The sequence below is a fragment of the Vitis vinifera genome, chromosome 11 (genome assembly GCF_030704535.1).
Source record: "Vitis vinifera cultivar Pinot Noir 40024 chromosome 11, ASM3070453v1".
Lineage (NCBI taxonomy): Eukaryota > Viridiplantae > Streptophyta > Magnoliopsida > Vitales > Vitaceae > Vitis > Vitis vinifera.
In genome coordinates this window covers 17,234,442-17,259,241 of record NC_081815.1, presented here as the reverse complement: position 1 = coordinate 17,259,241, position 24,800 = coordinate 17,234,442, and the positions used below count along the sequence as shown (strand labels likewise).

The window sequence follows — 24,800 nt, the reverse complement described above, 5'->3', positions numbered from 1 at the left end:
TGTAACTCTATAACTGGAAACGAGGAAATGTTTTTTCTTTGTTTTTATCTTTTTATCACATTTTTTAAATCTTATCATTACTATTTTTGCTGGAGCTGTTATTTTATTTTATTTTTTTAATTATAAGAACTTGCAATCTCATTGATATCAATTTTAGATGGCAAAGAACTGATTTCCCAATCAAAGAATGGCTTTTTCCCACCTAGAAGAGGAAATCCCCTTCATTATAATGTCCAGCAAAGAGAATATTTCCACCTATGTTGGCCAAGATTTTGATTCATGTAAAGGTTAAGAGGAGAAAGATGGATGGTGGTAAACCAGGGAAGGGATTCAGGAAACATTTTGTCTGAGTTGGAGAGATATGTAGCTGGTAGTACAGGGAAACTCATCACAGGATACAAAACATCATGTTCGAAAATATTAGCGTTTCGCCCTTGACATTGGTAACATCAGTCTGCATAAAATGAGAAGGAACAACATGAGCAGTCTTTTGCTCTCCTTTCTTAGAGGATTTCATGCGCTTTGGTTTACTATCTTGCATGCGCCCATAATCTGCCCCTCTCTGCGTGGTACCATTGCTTGAATGTACCAATTCCATAAAAGCTACAATTAAGTAAATAAAAAATCTTTAGTAAAAGATTTTACATGACCAACATAATTTACATCCATATAAATTGAACCTGCAATTGAGAGGGAAAAAGAAAAATGAACAAAGAAAGCGAAAGCCAGAAACAATAGAAACCTACAAGTGGACATATATGGGATGCATAACCTAGATAATTATTTGTACAATATCTTTTCTTACATTGCACATCAAGGCATTCATGCCAAGGCTTGTCATATCTCACACAATCAATGCGTGGGAACCTCAGGCTGTATGGTGCAGCAAATACCTGGAATTTTGCAGGGTATAAATTAAAATACAATGAGGTTACAATACAGGTATAGAAAAATCAAGTTGCACGAGGTAACATAATGCCACTTCCAAACAAAATATATTATTTGCTATAGTTAATTTAAACACTAAAGTTAGTGACTCTGGCTGTGGTTCATACCTCAGACCTTATTGTTCGGATATCACTAGTAATAGAAAGTATAATTGATCTGCAAAAAAGCATGGGAAAAAATAATAATAAATGACAAATTTGATGCTAGAACAATATAAACCTTGCATTTTAGACGAAAATAAAATAAAATCCTTACTTTTCAGGGCTATCAATCCAAATGTCTGGTCTCTCTTTTGAATTATTTGTGACTTGATAAAAGCTTGGTGGTGCCTTTTTTGGGTATTCATTTTTCCTGCAAAAATAGAGGAGTGGTTTAAAAATGTGTACAAATAAATCTCAATGTAGATAGGAAATGAATCAAACTTGCATGACCCTTCTATGTCCACTGAATTTATTTTTTTTACATATGCATATTTCAGTTTTAGGAGCACATACATCAGGTCTTGCCAACCTCCTGGTCACTAGACAAATATGTCATTCGAAAATGTTGGATCCAAGTCCTTGATGGGCATTATCTCACTCATTATACTATTGGATTAAAAACCAAGAGCTAACAAATGCCCAAAACCAACTAGAAAACTTATAGGTTCAAGACCATAAGGATAGAGGTCATGAAGGAAACCTTGTAGTCAGACCTGTTTTGGTTGCTTCTAATACCATTTAACACAACTCATTGATGTCTTAATATTTTCACTTGAAACACAAGGGAAGTTTCTGAAAAATACCTGAAATAAGGCTTCAATTTTGTTACAACAGCATCAAGCTCGTCATCAGAAAGTCCAGTACCCACTCTGCAAAAGGAAATGAATCTGAAAAAAAAAAAAACATATAATTAGAACAAGTAATGCAATTAATGTGCACACACCCACGGTTAAAGTCTAAGTATGAATTGCCTTCTGTAGCAAAGTAAGGTAAGATAAATAAGAAAAAAGAATTCACACCAAAAACCAATATAGCAAAAGATGTTGCTCAATATATGTGGTTTTTTGCTCAATGCTTTTATTAAATATAATGTCAATGGTCAATTTAGACATAAGTTAGGTTGCCCCAGTTCAGAACTTCACACAAATAAGAACCAAACCAATTCAATGGGGAAAACCAATATCAAAATATTGAGCCTTTCATATTAAAAAGATATTGAAAATGATAACAAAAATATCAAGAATATATTAATTAAGCATGAATCAGATGGGTTTCTGCTTGGTTGGTTGGGAGGATTGGGGTGGTGTGGGTGGTGTTTGTTAGGTCAGTTGGAAAGTTCCCCCCTCCCCAACCCATTTTTAAGTGGGTGCTAATTGCTATCATGTACTGACTCTAGCAAATCAATGGATTGCACTAGTTTATTTCAGAAAGAGTCAGGAGATTAGTCAGTATGGGTCTTGTATTGCACAAATATCTCCAATCAATTAAAAAACAAGATATTAAGTTATGCAAACATTCTAATGTCACCCACTATATTTTGCTACAAATAGTGGTTTATCAGCCTCTCATGTATTTTATGATTTCTGCAAAAAATTAGTAAAATGATCATTTGTTCTTTAAAAAAGAATAAATAGTTGGGATATCACACAACATATGATACAGGCATATGAGGGGCACAAACAAGGCACGGGGCTATCACCGCTTCTCCCAACCTTGGCATTAATGGGAAAATGCAATCCCATACCAGGACAACATTATTCAGATGTATTCAGACCTTGGAAATCAGTCCCAAATCTGTGAGTTACAACTCAAACTGGGCAATATTCATCAAGGTGAGAATTCAGTTACCAAATATTTTAATGTGCTTAGGGGTTTATGGCAGGATCTCGACTTATTCAATGACTATGAGTGGAAAAATCAAGATGATTGTAATTATTTTAAGAAGATAGCAGAAAGTTCATGGATATTCAAGATTTTAGTTGGGCTTAATGTTGAGTTTGATGAAGTTTGGGGTAAAATCATTGGTCAACAACCTTTCCCTTCTTTAGGTAAATTGTTCTCTGAAGTGCGTCATGAGGAAAGCCGGAGGAATGTTATGCTTGGGAAGAAGTTCTCTGGACCTGTGGAAAAATCAGCCTTATTAGGCACTGCAACAACGGCTACTCACAATCCTAATAACCAGTGTTGTCCAAATGACAAGCCTAGAGTTTGGTGTGATCATTGTAATAAACCATGTCACACTCATGAAACCTGCTAGAAATTACATGGGAAGCCAACTGATTGGAAGCCCGTTGAATGGAAAACTAATAAGCAAGGTGACTCTAATCGCTTCCCTGCTAAAGCACATGCTGCCGAGACACCCTCATTGAGCAAAGAACAATTAGACCAACTGCTGAAACCTGCTCCATTGACTCCTAGTACTCCTATAGCATCTCTTGCTCAGTTAGGTAGCCTTTCGTGTGCATATTCTCTTTCATTATCTACACCTTGGATCATAGATTCAGGTGCCTCTGACTACATGACTAATTTATCCCATTTGTTTATCTCTTATACACCTTGTTCTAGAAATAAACAATTGCAGATAGAAGCTTATCTTCTATTGTTGGGCAAGGCTCTATTCGTTTGTCTGATAAGATTGTTTTACAATTCGTTTTACATGTCCCAAAACTCTCTTATAATCTTTTATCCGTAAGTCGTTTATCTAAGGATTCTAATTGTCATGTTGTTTTTGGTGGCTCTCTTTGTGAATTCTAGGATTTGAACTCGGGGATGATGATTAGCAGTGCTAGATTGATCGACAATCTTTACTATTTTGATGACAACCGGTTTGAGAATAAACAAGCTCAAGGTTTTATTGGTAGTGTTCGTTCAATCCTGGTGCATGATCAAATAATGCTATTGCATAACGGATTAGGACATCCTAGGTTTTTCTATTTAAAACATTTGTTTCCAGGTTTATTTAAAGGTTTGGATTATACTTTTTTTGATTGTGAAACTTGTTTTTTGGCCAAAAGCCATCAGAATTCTTATAAATAAAATTGTATTGTGCCTCAAAGCCTTTTTATTTGATACATAGTGATGTTTGGGGTCCTTCTAGGATTACTACTTTAACTGGGAAAAAATGGTTTGTGACGTTTATTAATGATCACACATGCCTATGCTGGCTTTATCTAATGAACTCTAACTCTGAGGTTGCAAAACTCTTTCAGGATTTTTATTCTAAGGTTGAAAACCAATTTCAAACCAAAATAAGTATTCTTTGGAGTGACAATGGAACAGAATTTTATAATGATTATTTAGGTGATTTTTTTTGCTAGAGAAAGGTATTTTTCATCAATCAACTTGTAAGGACACTCCTCAACAAAATGGAATTGCAAAACGTAAAAACAAACATTTACTTGAAGTAGGTAGAGCTCTTATGTTTCATATGAATGTTCCTACACATCTTTGGGGGGATGCAATTTTAACAAGTTGTTATTTGATTAATAGAATGCCTACAAGGGTTCTAAACTATGCAACACCTTCACAAACTCTTAAGAATACTTTTCCAAACACACGCCTCACCTCAGATTTACCCTTAAAATTTTTTGGCTATATAGTGTTTGTCCATGTGCCAACTCATCTCCGATCCAAATTTGATCCAAGAACCGAAAAATGTATTTTTCTAGGTTATGCTCCTAATAAAAAAGGGTATAAGTGTTTTAATCCTACCACTAGGAAAATTCATGTTAGTATGGATGTCAATTTTATTGAAAATATTCCTTTTTATAACAAAACCGCTCTTCAGGGGAAGAACCCAAAACCTAGTATTTTTCTTCCTGAAATAAACCAAAAAACAGATGTTTTAATTAGTGAAAAAGGGGGAAATATTGATTTATCTATGCCAAATAAGATTGCATCACAAACAGGGGGAGAAACTCTTCAACCTATGTCCACTGAGCTCTGTGTTTATACTAAGCGCAAGTTTAGTTCTAATACCGAGAATAATCAAGTCAATCTTGAGCATGGTCAATCATCAACTCCTAGTTCTCAAAATCCAAGTAATCTTCCTATGGACTCCACTTCTTTACCTCTTTCTAATCTTGATACCCTTATTGCAATCTGAAAAAGAGTTAGGAATTGTACCAAATATCCCATTGCCAATATATGTCTTATCAAAGACTCCCAGAAAAATATAGAGCTTTCACTTCAAATACCTCTCACTTATTCATTCCTAGAACTATACAGGAAGCACTAGGACACTTGGAGTGGAGGTCAGCAGTACAAGAAGAAATGAATGCTCTTTTGAAAAACAGAACATCAGAAATTGTTGATTTACCTAAGGAGAAGAAGACAATGGGATGCAAGTGGGTTTTCACAATCAAGTGTAAGCTTGATGGTAGCATTGAAAGGTGTAAAGCAAGGTTAGTAGCCAAAGGTCTCACACAAACCTATTGAATTGACTACCAAGAGACCTTTTCACCTATTGCAAAGATCAATTCCATTTGGATTTTACTTTCTTTTGCGGTACATTTTAATTGGCCTTTACGCCAATTAGATGTGAAGAACGCTTTCTTAAGTGACGATTTGGAGGAAGAAGTGTTTATGGATTTACCACCGGGTTTTGAAGAAAAGCTAGGAAAAGAAAAGGTTTGCAAATTAAAGAAGTCCTTGTATGGTCTTATTCAATTTAATATACGACATTTTTTTTTACCCTATTCTACACATCCCTTTGACGTCACTATGCATATGTATATCTATTACATGTCTGCTTAAGAATGACTTAACTGAGCAATATTAAGGAGCATTCTCAGGCAGATTAATTCCAGTTATAATGGGAACTTTTCTAAGAGGTAGTAGAGAGATTGTTGATAGTAAAATTTACAAACCTGTTTGAGGGAGAACAGATCCAAAATTAGTTACAATACTGAATACTGCCAAATTCAGATCCACAAAGAAAGTTGCAATGACAGATAACACGCAATACATGACAATACCAGCTGGGGAAAGCCACAAGAAATAGTGCAGTTGACAATTTGCATTTGTAAAATGAATTCTAAGAAGGATTACTAACTATAGGTTCGCCTTTATTACCAGATTCTAATCCACAAACCTCAGCCACTTGCTCTTTTAAACCAGGAAACAACCTGTGCCAGAAGGAAGAGATAATCAGCAATTTCTCCGCTCTCCAACAAGACTTAGGATTCAGGGCCAATGGTTTTGTAATGGCTCTAATCTCCGACAAATCATGTACTAACATTCATATTTCCCACCAACTTAGCAAAGGCTCTCATTTCTGGAGAAGTTCTAAATAGGACTGCCACTCATAGTGAGGAAGCTAAATAGAACTTGGAGAAAAAATGGCCTAACACCTCCCATGCAAGAAGGATGAACAGAGATAAAAAAAAATTAAAAAAAAGGTACAAATACAGTAGGAGAAAGAAAGGTCTTTAATTTATTTGATCTGTGAAGTCACAACAAAAGGGCTCCAAGAGAGGATGTCTTGGAAGGGGACAAAAACAAGGAGACCAGGAAGTCTCTAGACCCATAGAGGAGATAGAGATGGGGCTAAAGTTTTTTTCCCTCAGAAACTAAATGGAGGAATAAGATTTGAAAGAAGAATTTGATTTCTAGGAGGGAACATCCCCATTTTCCTCTCTTCCCTTCTGTGTAAATTGTTCTCCTCAATGTCCATAAATTATGCTCTCAAAAAATTTTTATTTGGTTTTTTTTTTCTTATAAGAATCTATTTTTGTAATTGTATTAAGCAATAGAAAGATACAACTATAGGAGACAAGTACTAAGGAACAGAATTGCTTTAGAAAAGAAAATTTATATGAGTAAACAGAAAAGACAAATATCTTCAAGAAAACAAACTCAGGATCGCCAACCTTAAGCATTGGGTGCCCTTGAATTTTGATGCTCCCAAAATATCGTATAAGTGAATCTCAAGAAGACTGGTTTAGATAATAACTAGTTTTGCAATCCCCGGGCAGTCAATCCTGACTAAGTTTCTCAAAGAACAGATTCAATTAAGTGCCTCTTTGGATTGATAAAACTCCAGATACCTTGATCGCCCTACTAAAATTGTTGGATTGATTGAACAACAGTTTCCCCAAGTTTACTTTTCACACACATGCTTAAAAAGTTAACCCCATATCAAATAAGACTAACAAGGATTAAACAATGGAACCTAAAATTCTATGGTCTTCAAAAATTTTTGTTTCAGATATTATCAAAATGTGTGTGCATGCCCTCATGGGTGCAAGATGCCTACCCATGAGGCCCTTGGCTCCATGTCGCCCAAGTCAAAGGGCTAACACTTATGATCCTAAAAGTACACAAGGGCTCATCATTGAAGTTCTTCAGTGAAGCATAACCTTAACTAAATTAATTTCCAAATGCTAAAAATCCTCACAGTAAGCACAATTTAATAGAAAAATCCACTATGCACCCTGTATAAGTTTATATCATCAGATAAAAGTGGTCTCAATAGTAGACATAACCCAAAAGATAAAAGATTGAAAATTTCAGTGTGGAGAAAGAGTATGCTGTTGGCACATAGGTTGACATTTTAGAGTCATTTACCGTCTGGGATATGTGTCAGGGCCTGAATGGTCAGCAAGGCCCACCAAGAATTGAGCTACCTACAAATAATCAAAAGGAAAATCCATGAATCACTTCTTATGCAACCAAAATACATAGAGACAAAAATAAATTAGGGAGAAGGATAGGTGACTCACCTCTCCTCCACGACGCCCAGAACCATAATACCCTCCTATTAACAGTAGGCAAAGTCAATATTTCATCTAGCTCAAAATCATACATTTATTGCTTTTGATGGGAACAAAATTTAAAGAGAAGAAATTACAAACCTATTATAAGAACATCAAGGTCAGAACCTGCATGAACATACTCAGGCTTCAACTTTAACCACTTTCCACTCCTGTCACTTGGCTCCCATTTTGAACCAAGGTCTTTTAAAACAATGCCTTCATCTCTAAAATTGATGACAAATGATTCCATGCATAAGAAATTAACTACATCAAAAACTTAAAGGCCCCTCTATTCTTAGATTAATAATGTAACATATAAGACATTTTATTTTAAAAAAGAATTGGGAAAAAAAAAAAAAAAACCTGAATACATCTTCGACATGCACAGCATACCCAGTGATCAATGTGCTATTTAATCATAGTATGCACAAAACTCCCAGAAGAGGAGGAATGCTGATGTAAGAGATTGAGATAACCACCACAACAACATCCAACAATTTGGGTTAAGGATGAGTTGGGTTTAGAGTGTTCCACATCATGCTTAAACTGGATCAAGGGACTATCGTTTACATTGACCTATCCCAAACTCAAATTGATTCACACAACCAAAGGACTGTACCAGCACCAACCTTCCATTTCTCTCTATGGTTGGAAAAGGAGAAAAAGACAAGTTAAGTTCTAAGGTCTAATTTCATCCTAATCTTTTTAAGTAGAATTCCCACAAGTGTCACAAATTTAAAAATGCCTATGAGAAAACAATGGAATGAGGAGTACATGTAACTTGTAAAATTCTTTAAACAAAAGAATTGCTACATTATTGGCATCCATTGCTTTCCAACAAGGGTCAAAGTGAGTCATTTTCAAAAAATAAGTCCATGACCACCATTAAAGGATCACCTCGCATATCTATTGAAGAAAAGTCAAGCAATAAATCCACACTACTACTGCCCATTAACCAGAAAGGTATATGAAGTCCAATCCTATGGATTGATCACTTTTCATCTTTTCACATTTTCATAATTCAACAGTTTTTTACATGAGTTGTTGCACTACTATTCTTTCATGTTCTGCTTCTGCTACCCACTATATTGAAAACCCCAAAAAACAAAACCTCTGAAAATCTTACCTCAAACACTACATTCTAGAACCAACCACCTACAAGTGAATATCAAAATCTTCAGCCCTCATTCAAACTTAATGGCCAAAACTATTTGGTATGGTCTCTCAGCATGTGCGCACATTTCTGAAGGGAAAAGGCAACTCAACCACTTGATTGGACTAGCCCCAAGTGAAGATGATCCCAAGTTTGTTGTCTAGGATGAGGTGGACCCAATGATCATGTCCTAGTTGTGGAACACAATGCAACCCAAAATCAGCAGAACGTGTATGTTGCTGACCATAGTAAAGAAAATTCATGGGGTAGTGAAACAAAGCTATTCCAAAGTCCAAGATGTTGCTCAGAATTACAAGATAAAGACCACCATTCACTCAAAAAAGTAAGGTATTTCATCTGTAATTGAGTACTATGATGTTATGAAAGGATTCTGGTTTGAACTGGACTGTCATCAAAATCTTAAAATGAAGAATAGTTATGATGTTGCCATGTTTCTTAAGTTACTAGAAGATAACAAATGTTTGAATTATTAGTTAAAATTAATGTGGAATATGATCAAGTATGTGCGTGAGTACTCGGAAAGGAATCACCAACATCCTTGAATGAGGTATTCTTAATCATAAAGGCTGAAAAAAGGGGTAGTGTAATCAGTGTTGTCAAAAGCAAAAAGCAATATCAAGGCGATAAGACTCTTTTTAGCCTAAGGCCATCATCCCACGCTCACCCATATGACCTAACTGCATATGCCACAAGACTGTACTGTTTGACTCAAACTCTGCGGTTGCGACTCCACTCACAACTATGGTACCTAACAGTTTATAAATATTTCCTGCTAGCTTCTGCACCTTCATCATTGTCATAGCACTTTACTCACCTTCATTACTCCACTTGTAGACTTGTAACTAAAACCATTACAGTCTAAAGTCCCCAATGAAATCAAATTCTTCCTTAAATCAGGTGCATGTCTAACATCACACAACGCTCTAACAACACCATCAAACATTTTAATTCTAACATTCCCTATTCCAACAACTTTACACGAAGCATCGTTACCCATCAGAACAGAACCAGAATTTACTACTTTGTATGTGTTAAACCAATCTTTATTAGGTGTCATATGATAAGAGCATGCTGAATCCAAAATCCAAGAATTTGTAAAATGATCTGAACTGGATGAAACAGACAACATATCACCATCACCACTCTCTAAGTCTTCTTCTGCCACTACATTCGTAGACTTTGATGAACCTTCTTTATTTTTTGATACCAAGCCCCCTTTCTTTTTCTCTGGACAACTCGTTTCATGTGCCCCCTTTTTCCGCACTTCTAACATTGTATGTCTTTTCTCTTCCTAGATTTAGATCGAGATTTGTTGTTACTCGATTCACTCCGGAACTTGTTTCTCTCACACTCCTGATTACTCCTTGCCACAAGCCCTTCACCCTATGAATTCTCATCATTGGCTTTCTTCCTCTGATTAAAACCTAATAGAACACTTGTGATCTCCTCCAATTCTAGAGTTTCTTTTCCCCACATCAGAATTATGACCAGATTTTCATACGTTGAAGAAGCAGGTAGGGAATTCAGTAACATCAACGCCTTGTCTTCGTCTTTGAACTTCACATCAATTCGCTTCAAATCAATGATGATCTAATTGAACATGTTGATATGCTAGCTTAGATCTAAGCCCTCTGCCATCTTAAGACCATACAATTTTTGCTTAAGATACAACTTGTTCGTCAATGACTTAAACATATACCAACTTTCCAATTTCAACCAAATTGTTGTCGGTGATTCCTCATCCATGACATGGTACATCACATCATCAGCCAAACAAAGCCTGATAGTTGTCGTAGCCTTTGCTTCCAAATCCTTCCAATCTATGTCATTCATTCCTTCTAGTTGTTTTCCGCATAATGCCTTCACCATGCCTTGCTACACTAACAAATCCTTAATCCTCCTCTGCCATAGACCGAAATTCCCAAATCCATTGAACTTGACTATGTCGAACTTTGCAAAAGAAATCCCAAACCAAAACCTGACGCTCTAATACCAATTGTTGTAATTCCTACAACAATTCCGAATGAAGAAATTAGAGAAAATAAAAGAAAAACACACAGATTTAACGCGGTTTGATAGAATGCCTACATCCACGGGAACAGGGTTGAAGATTTTCACTACTCCAAAAATTAGGGTTACAAGAAAGGGTATTTATATTAACCCTCAGGAAAAATTCCAAAAATACCCCTGACGCTCCCTAAGTGGAACGGAGAGGAACGACGATATTTGCCCCTTCTTTTCCAAACTCAATATGAACCACATACTACAACAAGTAGATTATTGAGTAATTCTAGGGATTGAATATGAGTAAATCATGGAATAATTCTAGGGATCGAATAGTTATATATTAGACCTTTTTTCCTTAATAGTTGTAAGGATCTTGTATTTATATCCTATAAAACTTTTCTGTTCTAATCAAGTGAGAAATCATATTCTTCTCTTTTCGTCTCTTCCACTCATACTGCTTGGAAGGATATTCTAATCCTTTCCTAGAATTTTTTTTTTTTTGGCCTTCATTGCCACCATGGTAGGGATTTTTGAAAAACCTCCTACTAGAACCAGTGTTGAAAATGTCAGCAAGTATTGGCAAATTTTTGCCAAAACATCACATGTTGGAAGGGACTAACACGAAAAGCGGTATGGAAATCTCATTGCTATGATTTTTCGGATATTTCATCATTGAATCAGCAATATTCCAATATTTCCCCATTTTTTTTTGTAGACACCAATTAAATGCATCATATTTGCCTCTAAAACTTCCAATGTGGGATTGCTCCTTCTTAAACTCTTAAAAAATTCATTGAAGGCTACGGGTTGAATCCTAGTGCTTAGGCATGGGATGGGATTCCACTAACCACCACGGGACCAAAGGCCTTTCGAATTTACATTTGCACATTTAACTATACATATATAAATTAAAATAGAATTATTATAAATAAGTTAATTTTAATTATATTATTATATTTTTGTATAATAATTAAATAAAAGATAGATATAAATTTATAGATAAAATTATGAATATTTTCAAATAAAAAAATAATTATATATAACATCATTTTTTTATATCCTTTAATATATCCAAATTAAATATATTATAATTTTAATATTTATGTGCTTTCAATTTTTGTGTATTATTACAAAATTTCACAAAATATATTAAAGATATATTATTTAAAAAAAAAAACAATTTGAATAAGTATATTATTTCTTAAAGTTTTCTACTTATTTTTACAAGTTTTCATCAATTTTTTTACATCGATATTTTTTGTCAAAATTTCCAAAATTTCTATAGATATTTCTCAATATATCCAGTTATATCCATAAAATCCAAGTAGAAATTGACATTTTCATCCTTGATTGAAACAACCCAATAGCCTAAATCCATCACCCATTATGATAATCCAGCCCTTTGTATTACTCTTGAGAAACAAACGGTAGGAATTTTCTTGCATGGTCACAAGCTGTGCAACTTTTCCTTAAGAGTAAAGGCAAGATGGGTATTTGCGTGGTACTATTAAGGAACCAAAAATCTTGAATCCTTCTTCCAAATAATGGGAAGCTGAAAATTCCCAGTCACCTCATGCTTGATCAACCCTATGCAACCTAAGATCAACAAACCTTTTCTATTCTTTCTACTACCAAAGAAGTTCGGGATGTGGCATCTCGAACATATTCCAAGAAAGGAAATGTTGTTCATATATTTGAGTTGAGGACAACAATTCACAACACAAAGCAGGGAGATCTTAGTACGACTACCTACTACAACACTATGGCAGTTATATGGCAAGAATTGAATCTGTATCAACATTTACATGTGAAGGCCCTAGAGAATGCAGTGATGCTTGCAAAGATGTTGGAATAAGACCTAGTATTTGGATTTTTAACAGGGCTCAATCCTAAGTTTGATGAGATTAGAGGTTAAATATTTGGTAAGAAACCTTTTCCATCTTTAGAGGAAACTTTCTGTTATGTGAGTGAAGATTACAGGGCTGTGATGATGAAGCCTATTCACAAGAAAGTTCAGCATGTAAAATAGTTTAAGAGAGTGCTAACTCTCCTAATACTGGTTAGATCAGACAAAAAAACCTAGAAAAAAAGATACTAGGTGGCGTGACTACTGCAACAAATCAAGACAAACAAGAGAAACATGCTGTAAACTACATAGAAAACCTTCTTCTCTGAGTAACAAAGGAGGCAGGCAACCTTAAGAAAGCGAATCGAAGTGTGATCATCAAGAATTCTGAACCCACAAATGGGGCACCATGTGAGACAACTCAATGCTCAAATAACGCCCCTTTCACCAAAAGTCAATTGGAGGCCTTGCACCAAATTTTGGGACAGAGTGGGAACTTAAATGCTAGTAATTTTGCTTAATCAAGTAAATACCTATACAACTTTAAGTGTCTTTGATAAAATCTCATCTAATTCTTAGGTCATTGATTAGGGGCAACTGATCACACGAATAGTGATTCACATGCATTTATAAACTATATTCTATGTTCAGGCCAAGATAAAGTCAAGGTTGCCAACAGCTCTTTTATTCCCACTCTTGGGAAGGGTTCAATATCTCTATCTTCCTCTTTGACACTACCATCTCTTCATGTGCCAAATGTTGCTTCTAATTTGTTATCCATTAATGAAGTTACAAAAGAACAAATTGTTCTATAACTTTCTTTCTCACTCAATGTGTTCTTCAGAACCTTACTATAGGGAAGAGGATCAGCAATGCTAAAGAGAGAAAAGGGTTGTATTACCTACATTTTGAAGTGCACAAAAGTGCTCAAGCTCATGTCACTAAGGCACTCAGGAACAAAGAGCAGATTTGGTTGTTGCACTATTGTTTAGGACATCCAAACTTGTTTCCCTCGAATTTTTATATCCCCAAGTGTTTTTTGTTCTAGACCCTTCTAAATTCTAGTGTGAAATTTATGAGTTATCTAAGAGTCGTCGTGCTCCATTGCTTGTGCAAAATAAAAAATAAAATCTAAAATATCGTCTTCTATCATTCATAGCTGCGTGCAAGGATCAACTTATGTTACTTCTTTGAGTTTTAGATGGTTCATAAGCTTCATTGGTGATTGTACTCACATAACTTGGGATTTACCTTCTCAAAGAGAAATTTGAAGTTGCCACATTTTTCAAATCATTCTTCGAAATATTCAAAATCAGTTTCATACCAAATTTGAAGTTTTTTTAGATAGACAGTGGGAAAAAATAATTTTTTGATAAGTGCAGATAGTGGGAAAAAATATGGTAACAATATTTTGGGATCTTATCTTCTTGAAAATGGAATTGTTAACTATTCCTCACGTTTTGACACACCTTAACAAAATGGAGTAGTGGAGAAAAAAAAAAACAAACATTTACTTTAAGTCACTAGAGCCTTAAGGCTTACCCATAATGTCCCTAAATTTAATAGAGTGGTGTTGTCTTAACCACTACCTATTTAATAAATTGCATGCCCTCCAAGAGTCTAAACTCCAAAACTCCTATCCAAGTTCTAAGAACACTCTTTCCCAATGTTAATATCTTAGGTCCCTACCTTTTGAAGTTTTTAGGTGTGCAGCCTTTGTTCATCTTCCAAGTAGGGTATGATCTAAATTAGATCTAGAGCCATTAAGTGCATATTTTTGGGTGGCTTACCTACAAAAAGGATCCAATGTCGAAGGATCTAAATTAGATCTAGATCAAGGATGAGATATTGCACCTTCGCAAGAGGCAATCTTATTACATGGAGAAATAAGAAACAGACGATTGTGGCAAGATCCAATGTCAAAGCTAAATTTTGGGCTATGGCTTAAGGAATATGTGAAGTCTTATGGATTAAAGGATTGCTTAAAGAGTTTAAATTAGAGCCTAAAGTACCAATGAAGATTTATTGTGCTATACATAATCTGGTTTAGATTACACCAAACATGTTGAAGTGGATAGACACTTCATCAAAGAAAAAACTAAGAGTGAACAGATTTTCACACCTTTTGTAACAACCTAGCAATACCTGGCAAATATCTTTAGAAAAGGAATATCAACAATCACATTTGAATCTATAGTTGGCAAAACGGGAATGCACAACCTCTATGCATCAGCTTGAGGGGGGATGCAACATAGAATTTTGTTTAGTCAATATTTTGTGTATATTTGGTAAGAAGCAGACCATGGAGAAATTCTACAGATAGAATAGTTTGTATATGAGACATTTTTTTCCTTAATAGTCATACAGATCATGTATTTTTAACATTTATGGTTTAATCCAGTGAGAAATCATTTTCTTCTCTTTTTCTTTCTTCCACTTGCACAGCCAAAATGTAGAATGTTCGCAAAAGAAGGATTTTAAAGGATAAGTGGCAAAAAAAAATAATAAGATATAATAATATGACATTTACAATAATAAGAGAATTATATTAGAATACTTATACATTGTCAGAGGTATAGTGGAAGCCACTGGTACGTCCGTCCTTCTTTAAAACTTTTGAAATTTTCACTGACAATTTCCTTCCATTTGTTAGCCCATATGCATTTTTAGCAAATAGGGAAAAACCTCCAAAGGTTGACCTTCAAATACCAGTCTAAAATTTTACCACCCATGTTGTCATTCTTTTTCCCTAACAGGAATCCACTCCAATAATGAAGCCATCTTAAATGTCAACATAAGCAAACCCTAAGTGATATGGGCCCACTCTTCCACTCTACATTTAAATACATTGTTTGTAGATGATATCCATAACATACTTCTAATACAAGAATGAATTATAAGTGCATGGACAGTAAATGAGTCTAATAATGGGCCAGGCCCTGACATCTACAAACCTCAATATGGAATCTAAAACAAATAAGTATTTGAAGAACAAGCAAGTGCATGGACAAAGTGCATCAGAGTCTACTGATAAGCTAAGCCCTAACATCTACAAACCTCAATATAGAATCTAAAACAAAGAAGCATGTAAAGAAAAAGCGAGATAAATAAAGAAGAAGAGAAAATAAATATTAGAGTCTAAAATATACCTTGATAGCTGAACAATGCTTCACAATTAAGAAGAAAAGGATGCTCACCTATTTTCAACAGTTTTCTTGAAGAACCTCTCGACATCATCCACATCATAAGCAATAAGTGACCAACATGGTTCCCCTGTATGAGCAGCATATGTAAAACAGTAACAAGAATTCAAATAAGTGCCTAGTGTTCAGCTTAAAAAACTACAAAAGACCTCAAACTCCCTAGTAAACTAAGCATACAATTATGATCTAATGCCAAATAAAATCTGAAGAAAAAAACAAAGGATTTTAAAGCAACAATTGACACCTTACAAATTGAGTCAGGTTGATCTAACCATACCCGTACATATAAATATTATCCCAAAAAGCTAAGGAATTTCAAGAAAAAGGACTCATGTATTTTCATGTATTAGAGATTTTAAAACAATTTAGAAAAAAACAGAACGTCTTTAGCAAAAATAGAAAGAAAAAAAAATTGGAGGATAGCCCCTCTTTGCCTGTTTTGGATTCTCTGGTAGGAGAGGAATCAAAGATACTTTGATGGAATTCAACGCTCAAATCAAAGCCCTAAAGGACTTCCTTATTTGTACCCTTTTCCTTTGGCCTCACCAACATATTCAAGATGGTCCCGTTTCCTTGTTAGATTTTATTGATTGGTTGAGTGATAGAGAGAGGGTGTTTTGTGTGCTTTTTGAGGTGTTTCTATTTTTGTTTTGGCTTCCTTTGTATACCTCTCGTGTACTTAGGGTGTGCCCCCCTCTTTGATTGGCATCTTTTATATATTCTTGTTTACCTATCAAAAAAAAATCCTAGAAAGAATGACCAAATCCTAATATCAGAGTCTGTAGACTACAATATAGTTGCAAATAAAGTAGGTTCAGCCAGATTCAAATAAATATTAACCCAAACGATATATATGGATTTCTAAATAGCTTGGGATGGAATTTTCAGCAAGGATAACTGAACTTCAGAGAGTAGATTAGCTTCAGAATAGGATTATAGAAAGAGAAGGTTAACGAAGGGCCCCACATGACCACATACAATGAATTAATGGAAAATTAATATTTGGAGATTTCCTACGTCCATAGTAAATGGGACCTGTGAATGATTTCAAATAGATGTTTCCTGCCTGGGAAAGGAATCCCTTCCCATTATGCAAGTCCCATAAGGTGTAGCTTCCACAGATGCAGGCACTAAAATAAATAAATCATTTTAATTGAGTGGGACTTGTGACTATATCTTGACAAGTACATAAATTTTATATAGAAACATGCATGTAAAAGGGGCACAACCAACCATATACAAGGGATGCGTACAAGGATTGCCCAAAAAGGAAAAAGAAAAAAATACTTGTTACTCGTCTAGAACAAGACAAAATATAAACTAAGTCTACAAAGAATTGTCTTCATCTTCTACCAATCTGCAGGACCACTCAAACAAAGAGTTGTTAAAAATATATTTCAGCCACAATTTTGACCAGTCCTAGTCATCCAAGATTCTTCTATGATACACCAAGCTAAGCATCTTGCGGTTGCATTCCATATTTGCCTCTTCCCTCACAAAAAGAATTTCCCTGCTAACTGATTAATAAGTCCCTAATTGACCGAGAAAGCACCCAAGGAATACCAATAAACAAGTGGGGCTCAATTCCACACTTTCCTGTTAAATTTCAAGAACATAGTTTACCTGCCAACTAAGTACTGTGTCCTTAATTGACTCAAGAGGCGAAAAGAAAAAGGATACTATATGTTGAAAACAATAAAACCACAAACTTTGGGTCATCCCACAACTGATAAATAACTGATTGGCCGATTTGTTCTCCTGCATATACAAACAACACCAATTAACAAAATGTCCTACCGTCTTACCTAAGCTGGTCCAAAATAAGAATCTGCTAGCAAACTGCTTTCAGAACAAAGAAACTAACCTTGGGAAAGGCAAATGATCCCCAAACCCTTATATGAATCAAATAAATATTATGGTTTTACCTGCTTACCTTACAGTACGATTTCACATTAAATCTTTCTTTTTTAGATGATTTTCACACTATCTCATCCTCCTTGCCCACATTCTTAATCAATTCCAGATACAAGATAAGAATGATCCAACCTGTTCCAACTCTTAATCACATAACCTTCTGATGAATCTTGCACTCCGGTGGCCCCAACACCTTCCATATAGCAATATCTGCCACTACAGCTTCTCTATTTATTGTAATGAAGAGAAGATTTGGGAAACAGTCACTAAAGGGAGATTATTAGTAGATGTGTCCAAGACTAGTGCAGCACACCTGTGCACAAGGGATTGTTCATGTAGTCCATGTAGTGCACCAAAATTAGATGCTAAAAGCCACAGATTGCAAAACAACATCATAACTTCTGATTCATTTCTTTGCCATGTACAAATCTCAATGCATTTCATGTACCCATTTTAGCTCCACCAATAAAAGTTCTCCTCCTGCAGTATTCCTTGGGTTTTCCATTCATAACCTCCTTAAATTCCAGCTTAATGAGTTCTCATCATCCAACTTGAGGTACATATGCAATAATAGCATCATTATCCATCCTTTTCTCCTCCCCTGCTTCTTTCTTGCTAAAGTGATCATAAGAGCTGATTTGAAAGAGTAGCCGTATTAATGTCCTAGTATTATGTCGCGTCAACACAAGTACTTATGGTAAACTCGAGAGTCCATGTAACAAAATCTACTGAGAAAATCATTATACATGACAAATGATTTTAAGAACTTCTGAACTATAATAACATGTAAATAGAATATCAGTCTCTTGTAACATTATTTACCAGAAGGACGGTGAGTATTAAGACCACCAGAAGGTACTAAGATTTCAAAACGACCCTTCAAAGGCTTCACGACTTTCTGCAAAAGCTCATGCCGTTCCTTCAAGGTTTGGTGAATGACACTAGTATCTCCAACATAAAGAATGTCGAAAGCAACATCTGCCCAATTACATGTCAAGGCAAGCATAATCAATTATAACTGTTGAATATAATGTATTTATAGTATATTATCTTTCCTTGTTAATATAGGTCACATGTATGGTAGTTAGGACTCCTAGCCTTGTATATATATATCTCTCAATTGTAAGTAGACATTACATGAATGAGAATTAAGGTTTTTCTCCTTTCTCTCTCTCTCTTTCAACAATAACCAATTATAACCAATTCCTTCCATCAAACCAATTGCAGCACCTCAAATGTTGAAATCTGAGCATTGACTTCCACTCAAGTCAGACACCAAAAAAAAGGATACAGCACAACTGCATAACAAAGAAGTATAAATTAAATTTTACAATTATAGCTCCTCAAATGAGAATAACAAATAGCAAATATTTCACAGGAGAGAACCTGCCGATCACTGTCAAGCCCCTCCTTTGCTGCCTTTGCTGTAAGGAGAAAATTATTCCATAAATTAAAATGCTACAAGAATTGATGACAGATAGATGACAAAAGAAAACATAACATATCAGATTGGAAAGTATTATAAACCTATTTCCTGATTTGAACCAAACTCAGCAAAACGATTCAGCGATATGTCCCATACCAACATTTCACCATCAAGTATACACCTAAATAACATTACAAGGGGAAAAGTTAAAAAGAATGTGTAAAGTGCTTCAACTTGCAGATCATCTGCATGCAAACATGTCAGTAAGTAAACAAACATTGTAGTACAGATACCAATCCTGTGCATGTAAGCATATGTACTGTTTTTGTTTTTGTTTTTTTTTTTCAGGGGGGTGGAGGGGAGAAATACAAACATTATAAAAAAGAATAGCAAAGAATAAACCAATATACCTAATAACACCTCTAAACCAGAGGACTCCATCTGCCAGAAATTCAACCCCCTTTCTGGCACATGCGGGAAGAGCAATGATTGTGGATTGATTAGTGGTGGCCCCTGAAAACCTCTAAAATAGAGCCCCCTTGCCCAGGAATACAGATCCCTTCTGTCCATATTCACTTATACAAATGTTCTGTAAGCATTATTCCTAAGTGGGAAAGTGTAGAGAGGAACATTTCATTTTTTGAGGATCATTTCAGTTTCCATTTTTTGTTTCCGGTTTCAGTTTTTTTTTTTTCTTTTTTTTCTTTTTTTTGTTGGCACAATTTGTTTTCAGTTTATAGTCCTTAAAGACCCAAAAAATGTTGCAGTTATTTAACTTTGGTTGTGATGTAGAGTTGTTTTGAAGGAGGATCAAGGTCTCACCTTAGGATTTCCTGATTGAACTGAGGAACTCAATTTCAGTTAGCTTATTGGAAACCTCAATTTGACTGGAAAGAAGCTCAAAGGGTTGAATAAGGAGAATTACCCAATTGTAGGCTCCCAAAGGGTTCTATACCCATCTTTTACACACTGAGCACACTACAATTTAGTCTTATACTGCTAAGTTAATTCTGAATATTTGGGAAAAAAACCTCATAAGTTGTTGTGTAGAGTTTTAGAAGGAAAATAAGTTATTGCTCATGTTCAAACTAATTGTCGAGGTCTCTTAAGGCAAAAGTTGAGGTTCTCATCCAAATGGGAGAATCCTTAGCAAGCGGCATGGTATCTACTGTGTATTCCTTCAGCGCTTGGTAGTAAGTCCCCAAGGATGCTTCATCGCCTGATGCCTTTAGGCCAACAAGTCTAAGAGTCACAAGTTGAAGGCCATTACATAAGCCAAGATTGAATGGTTGCATTGATTACCTAAATAAATAAATATATATACATATATATAAAGAGGTTCAAGAGATGTTGAAGATTATTACAACCATTGAAGATTCTTGAAGATTATTACAGTTGTAATATACAGCTGTAGAGGATATATAGCTATAAATTGTAATTTACAGTTGTGTAAGTTATACAGCCGTGCATGCAACTGTATATATAGTTGTGTGTATATTTGCATATATAATCTCTGATTTGTAGGGATCTTTCCTTATTCTTTCTTTTCTGATGTTGTATTTATATTTCCTTGGTAGTATACTTTTAAAATAGGAATGAGAAATACATTTTTTCTCAACATGGTATCAAAGCCAAATAGGCTCTTTAGGGTTTCTATTTTTTTTTTTCAGCCTTCATCACTGATTTTCCGGCCTTCATTACTGGGTTTTTTCTTTAAAAACCTGCAAATTCTGGTTTTTTAGCGGAACTTCTACTCTATTTTTTAATCTGAAAACAGAGCATTTCCTATTATGGCTTACATTTTTGCAATCCTTCCTCAACCTCTTATTTTATTTCTTCCACTTCTGTCCAAAAGAAAAAAAAAATGTCTGAGGTTTCAAAATCTACCAATCAGCAAGTCTCTAATCCAATAACAACAAATGAAGTCATCAACACTACAACAAGAGAGTTGCAGAATATTCAACCAGGTTTATGTCTCAATGGCAAAAATTATTTGAAGTGGTCTCAGTTTGTTCAAACCTTCTTGAAAGGGAAGGGCAAACTAAGTCATCTTCATAGGATGAGACCGAAACCAGATGATTTGAAGTTCATTGCATGGGATGAAGAAGACTCCATGGTGATGTCCTAGTTATGGAATTCAATGATGTTAGAAGTCAACAATACTTGCATGTTTTTTACAACAACAAAGAAAATTTGGGATTCCTGCAGGCAAACTATTCCAAAGTTCAAGATGTTGCACAAATCTATAAGATTAGGACAAAGATCTCATCTACTAAACAAGGTAACCGCTCGGTCACTGAACATGCTCATATGTTACAAAACCTATGGCAAGAGTTAGATCCTTATCAGTGAATTGAGATGAAGTGCAGCAATGATGCACAACCCTTCTTAAACGTTTTATGGAAAGAGAGAGGATTTACAACTTTCTTGCCGAATTGAACGTTGATTTCGATCCTATTCGAGTGCAAGTGTTAGGAAATGAAGAAGTTCCTTCACTTAATGAAACAATTGCCATAATTCCTAGAGAAGAAGGGTGAAGAAGAGTTATGATGGAGCCTTAACCAACAGATGGTTCAACCTTAGTTACAAAATATGCAAATCCCAGAGCTGTGAAATCAAACCAGCAATCGAATACCTATTCTAGTGGAGTAGGAGGAAATAATGGGCAATCAAAAGGATCAAGATCCGGTAATAAAGACCCTCTATGGTGTACCTACTATAAGAAGCCATGACACAACAAGGAGAAGTGCTGGAAATTCCATTGTAAGCCCTCAAATACTCAAAATACTTCTTGGACAACAAAGAGTAATCAAGGAGGAGGGCAAGGACAAGCACATTCGACCTCAACACAATCAGGGCTACAAAGCATATGACCCAATCCTAGTAATAAGAAAATTGTTATTGCTGGGAAATATGGTCCCAATAATTGGTGCATGGTCCTGAATTTGAATTTTGCCACTGATTATACCCTAAATTTACTTAGTGTTGGTTGTTATAGGGGTCAGCACCCCGATGTTTGGTTCCCCATGGAGAGTCCTAAGGGCTTGACCAAGGAAGTTTCCTCGATTATAAATAAATAAATAACTGTTATTGCTAGTGGAACATTGGTTACAATTGCTGGTTGAGGGAATGTAGTTACAAATCAGAACCTTGTTTTAAAAAATGTTCTACATGTGCCAAAACTATCTACCAATCTAGTTTCAATTCACAAGCTTACAAAGGATTTGAACTTTATGATGACCTTTTCTTCCGCACTTTGTAAATTCCAAGGCCAAAGTATGGGGACAATGATTAGACTTCCTAAGAAGAGGAATGAGCTCTACTTTTTTAAGGAACTTGATGGGCGAAATACACTAAGGGTCCTACCCTTCAAATAAAAATAGAATACAGTTATATCACTTTCGTCTTGGTCATCCTTCTTTTAGTATTCTTAAAGTAATGTTTCCTAGTTTGTTTAAAGGATTTGATTTGGGTTAATTTCATTGTGATGTTTATGAACTTGCAAAACATAAGTGTGTTTCTTTTCCAATAAGTAATACAAGAGCTTCAATGTCTTTTCCTCTTATTCACAATGATATTTGGGGACCTTCTACGGTTCATAATATCTCTGGGGCTTGTTGGTTTGTCTCATCTATTGATGATTGTACTCAAAGTGTCCTAGTTTTTTCTCTTAAAACAAAAACCAGATCTCCGTTCCACCTTTCAAAAAAAATTTCCTCATGGTGAAAAATCAATTTGGGGTTGAGATAAAAAGAGTTTGATCTAATAATGTTAAGGATTATTTTAATCAAGTATTGTCACCATTCTTCAAAGAAAAAGGAGTCAATCGTGAGTCTTCATGCATTAACACACCATAACAAAATGGTGTGGCAGAACGAAAAAATGGCCATCTTCTAGTTGTTACCCAAGCTTTTCTTTTCCAAAAAAAAATCTTCCAAAAAATTATAGGGCAGAAGTTATCTAAACCACTACACATCTTATTAATAGACTACCTACTAGAGTTCTTGATTATAATAACCCCATGAAACTATTAGAAAATTTTCCCTTACTTCAAAACAACAAATCACCCGGTTCCTAGGGTCTTTAGGTGTGTATCCTTTGCTCATGTTCATTTGAAAAACTATATTTTATCCAAGGGCTCTTAAGTGTGTTTTTCTGAGATATTCTTCTACATAGAAAGGTTATAAGTGTTATCATCCTCCAACAAACGGTTCTTTGTCTCTGTAGATATAACATTCGTTGAAACTGAAAAACAACTTTCCAAATCCTTATCTTCAAGGGGAGACATCATTCATGGAAGATAAGGATAGAGATTTGTTTTTGCTTGATCTTGCATCCTTCCCATCCTCACAAAATCAAAATCCTTTGTCTTCACTATCATCCTTCGTTCTTGTTCTTTTACCAAATGAGTTAGATCCAAGTACTCCTGGTCCAACAGCAAAGGATAAACAGACTCAAAGTGCTACTTGCCAATTGCAAGTATATTCAAGGAGGAAGAAACCCCTTGTTCAACCAATGTAGGTTCATAATTCATAAAAAATCTCTAGTGTTGATAATGTTGAGGTAACTTCTAATTCAAAAGATTATGAAAGTAATGTGTCTGTTGTTTATGATTATGATCTTCCTATCTTAACTAGAAAGGGCGTTAGGAAGTGTACTCAACAGCCTGCAAATCCTTTGTCTCACTTTGTGTCCTATGAGAAGTTGTCTAGTGGTCATAAAAGTTTTCTTATCCACCTCACATTGCCTCACTTTGTGTCATTAGGACTCTCCATGAGGACCCAAACCTTGAAGTGCTAATTGCCCAAAAACTATCTCTAAAGCATTGAGAACTAAAGAGTAGAAAGAAGCTATAAAGGTTAAGATGGATGCACTTGAGAAGAACAAAACATGGGACTTGGTGGAATTGCCTCGAGGAAAGAAGCTAGTAATGTAAACGAGTCTTCACTATGAAATACAAGGCAAAGGCAGATGGATCACTTGAACGATATAAGGCGAGATTAGTGGCTATAGGGTGTACTCAAACCTATGGGATAGATTATCTTGAAACATTTGCTCCTATTGCAAAAATGAATATTGTAAGAATCTTATTATCTTTAGAAACTAATCATAGATGGAGTTTGCAGCAATTTGACGTAAAGAATCCCTTTTTACATGGTGATCTTGATGAAGAAATCTATATGGAGGTTACTCCAAGGTTTGAGTTAGAGAAGAATGAGGTGTGCAGGTTGAAAAAGGCACTTTTTGACTTAAAACAATCTCCCAAGGCTTGGTTTGGCAGGTTTACTAGAATAATGAAAGCTTTGGGTTACAAAGTCAGGGTGATCGTGCATTAAACATTCTACTTCAAGGGAAGTTATAGCTTCTTTAGTTTATATGGATGATATAGTGGTAACAAAAGATGACTTGCAAGGAATTGAGGCATAGCCAAGTTGTTTATTGCAAGAATTTAAGATTAAAGAACTTGGCAAGTTAAAATACTTCCTTGGAATTAAAGTGGCTCACTCTTGACATAGGATCTTTATATCCCAACAAAAGTATGCGCT

The 24,800-nt window shown here is 35.2% G+C and overlaps 1 protein-coding gene across 1 annotated transcript in view; it reads right to left on the bottom strand.

The window, feature by feature from the left end:
* LOC100258105 (DNA ligase 4) overlaps positions 1-24,800 on the bottom strand; it is a 50,988-nt gene that overhangs the window by 5,293 nt on the left and 20,895 nt on the right. The window contains exons 8-20 of the mRNA XM_002263931.4: positions 19,356-19,435; positions 19,215-19,252; positions 19,120-19,126; positions 18,651-18,806; positions 15,909-15,984; positions 7,784-7,908; positions 7,652-7,686; positions 7,497-7,555; positions 1,733-1,816; positions 1,204-1,299; positions 1,056-1,104; positions 806-893; positions 400-603 (exon numbers count right to left, since the gene is read on the bottom strand). Of these exons, the coding sequence (XP_002263967.1) occupies positions 400-603; positions 806-893; positions 1,056-1,104; positions 1,204-1,299; positions 1,733-1,816; positions 7,497-7,555; positions 7,652-7,686; positions 7,784-7,908; positions 15,909-15,984; positions 18,651-18,806; positions 19,120-19,126; positions 19,215-19,252; positions 19,356-19,435 (1,097 nt within the window). The remainder of the gene's footprint in view (positions 1-399; positions 604-805; positions 894-1,055; positions 1,105-1,203; positions 1,300-1,732; positions 1,817-7,496; positions 7,556-7,651; positions 7,687-7,783; positions 7,909-15,908; positions 15,985-18,650; positions 18,807-19,119; positions 19,127-19,214; positions 19,253-19,355; positions 19,436-24,800) is intronic.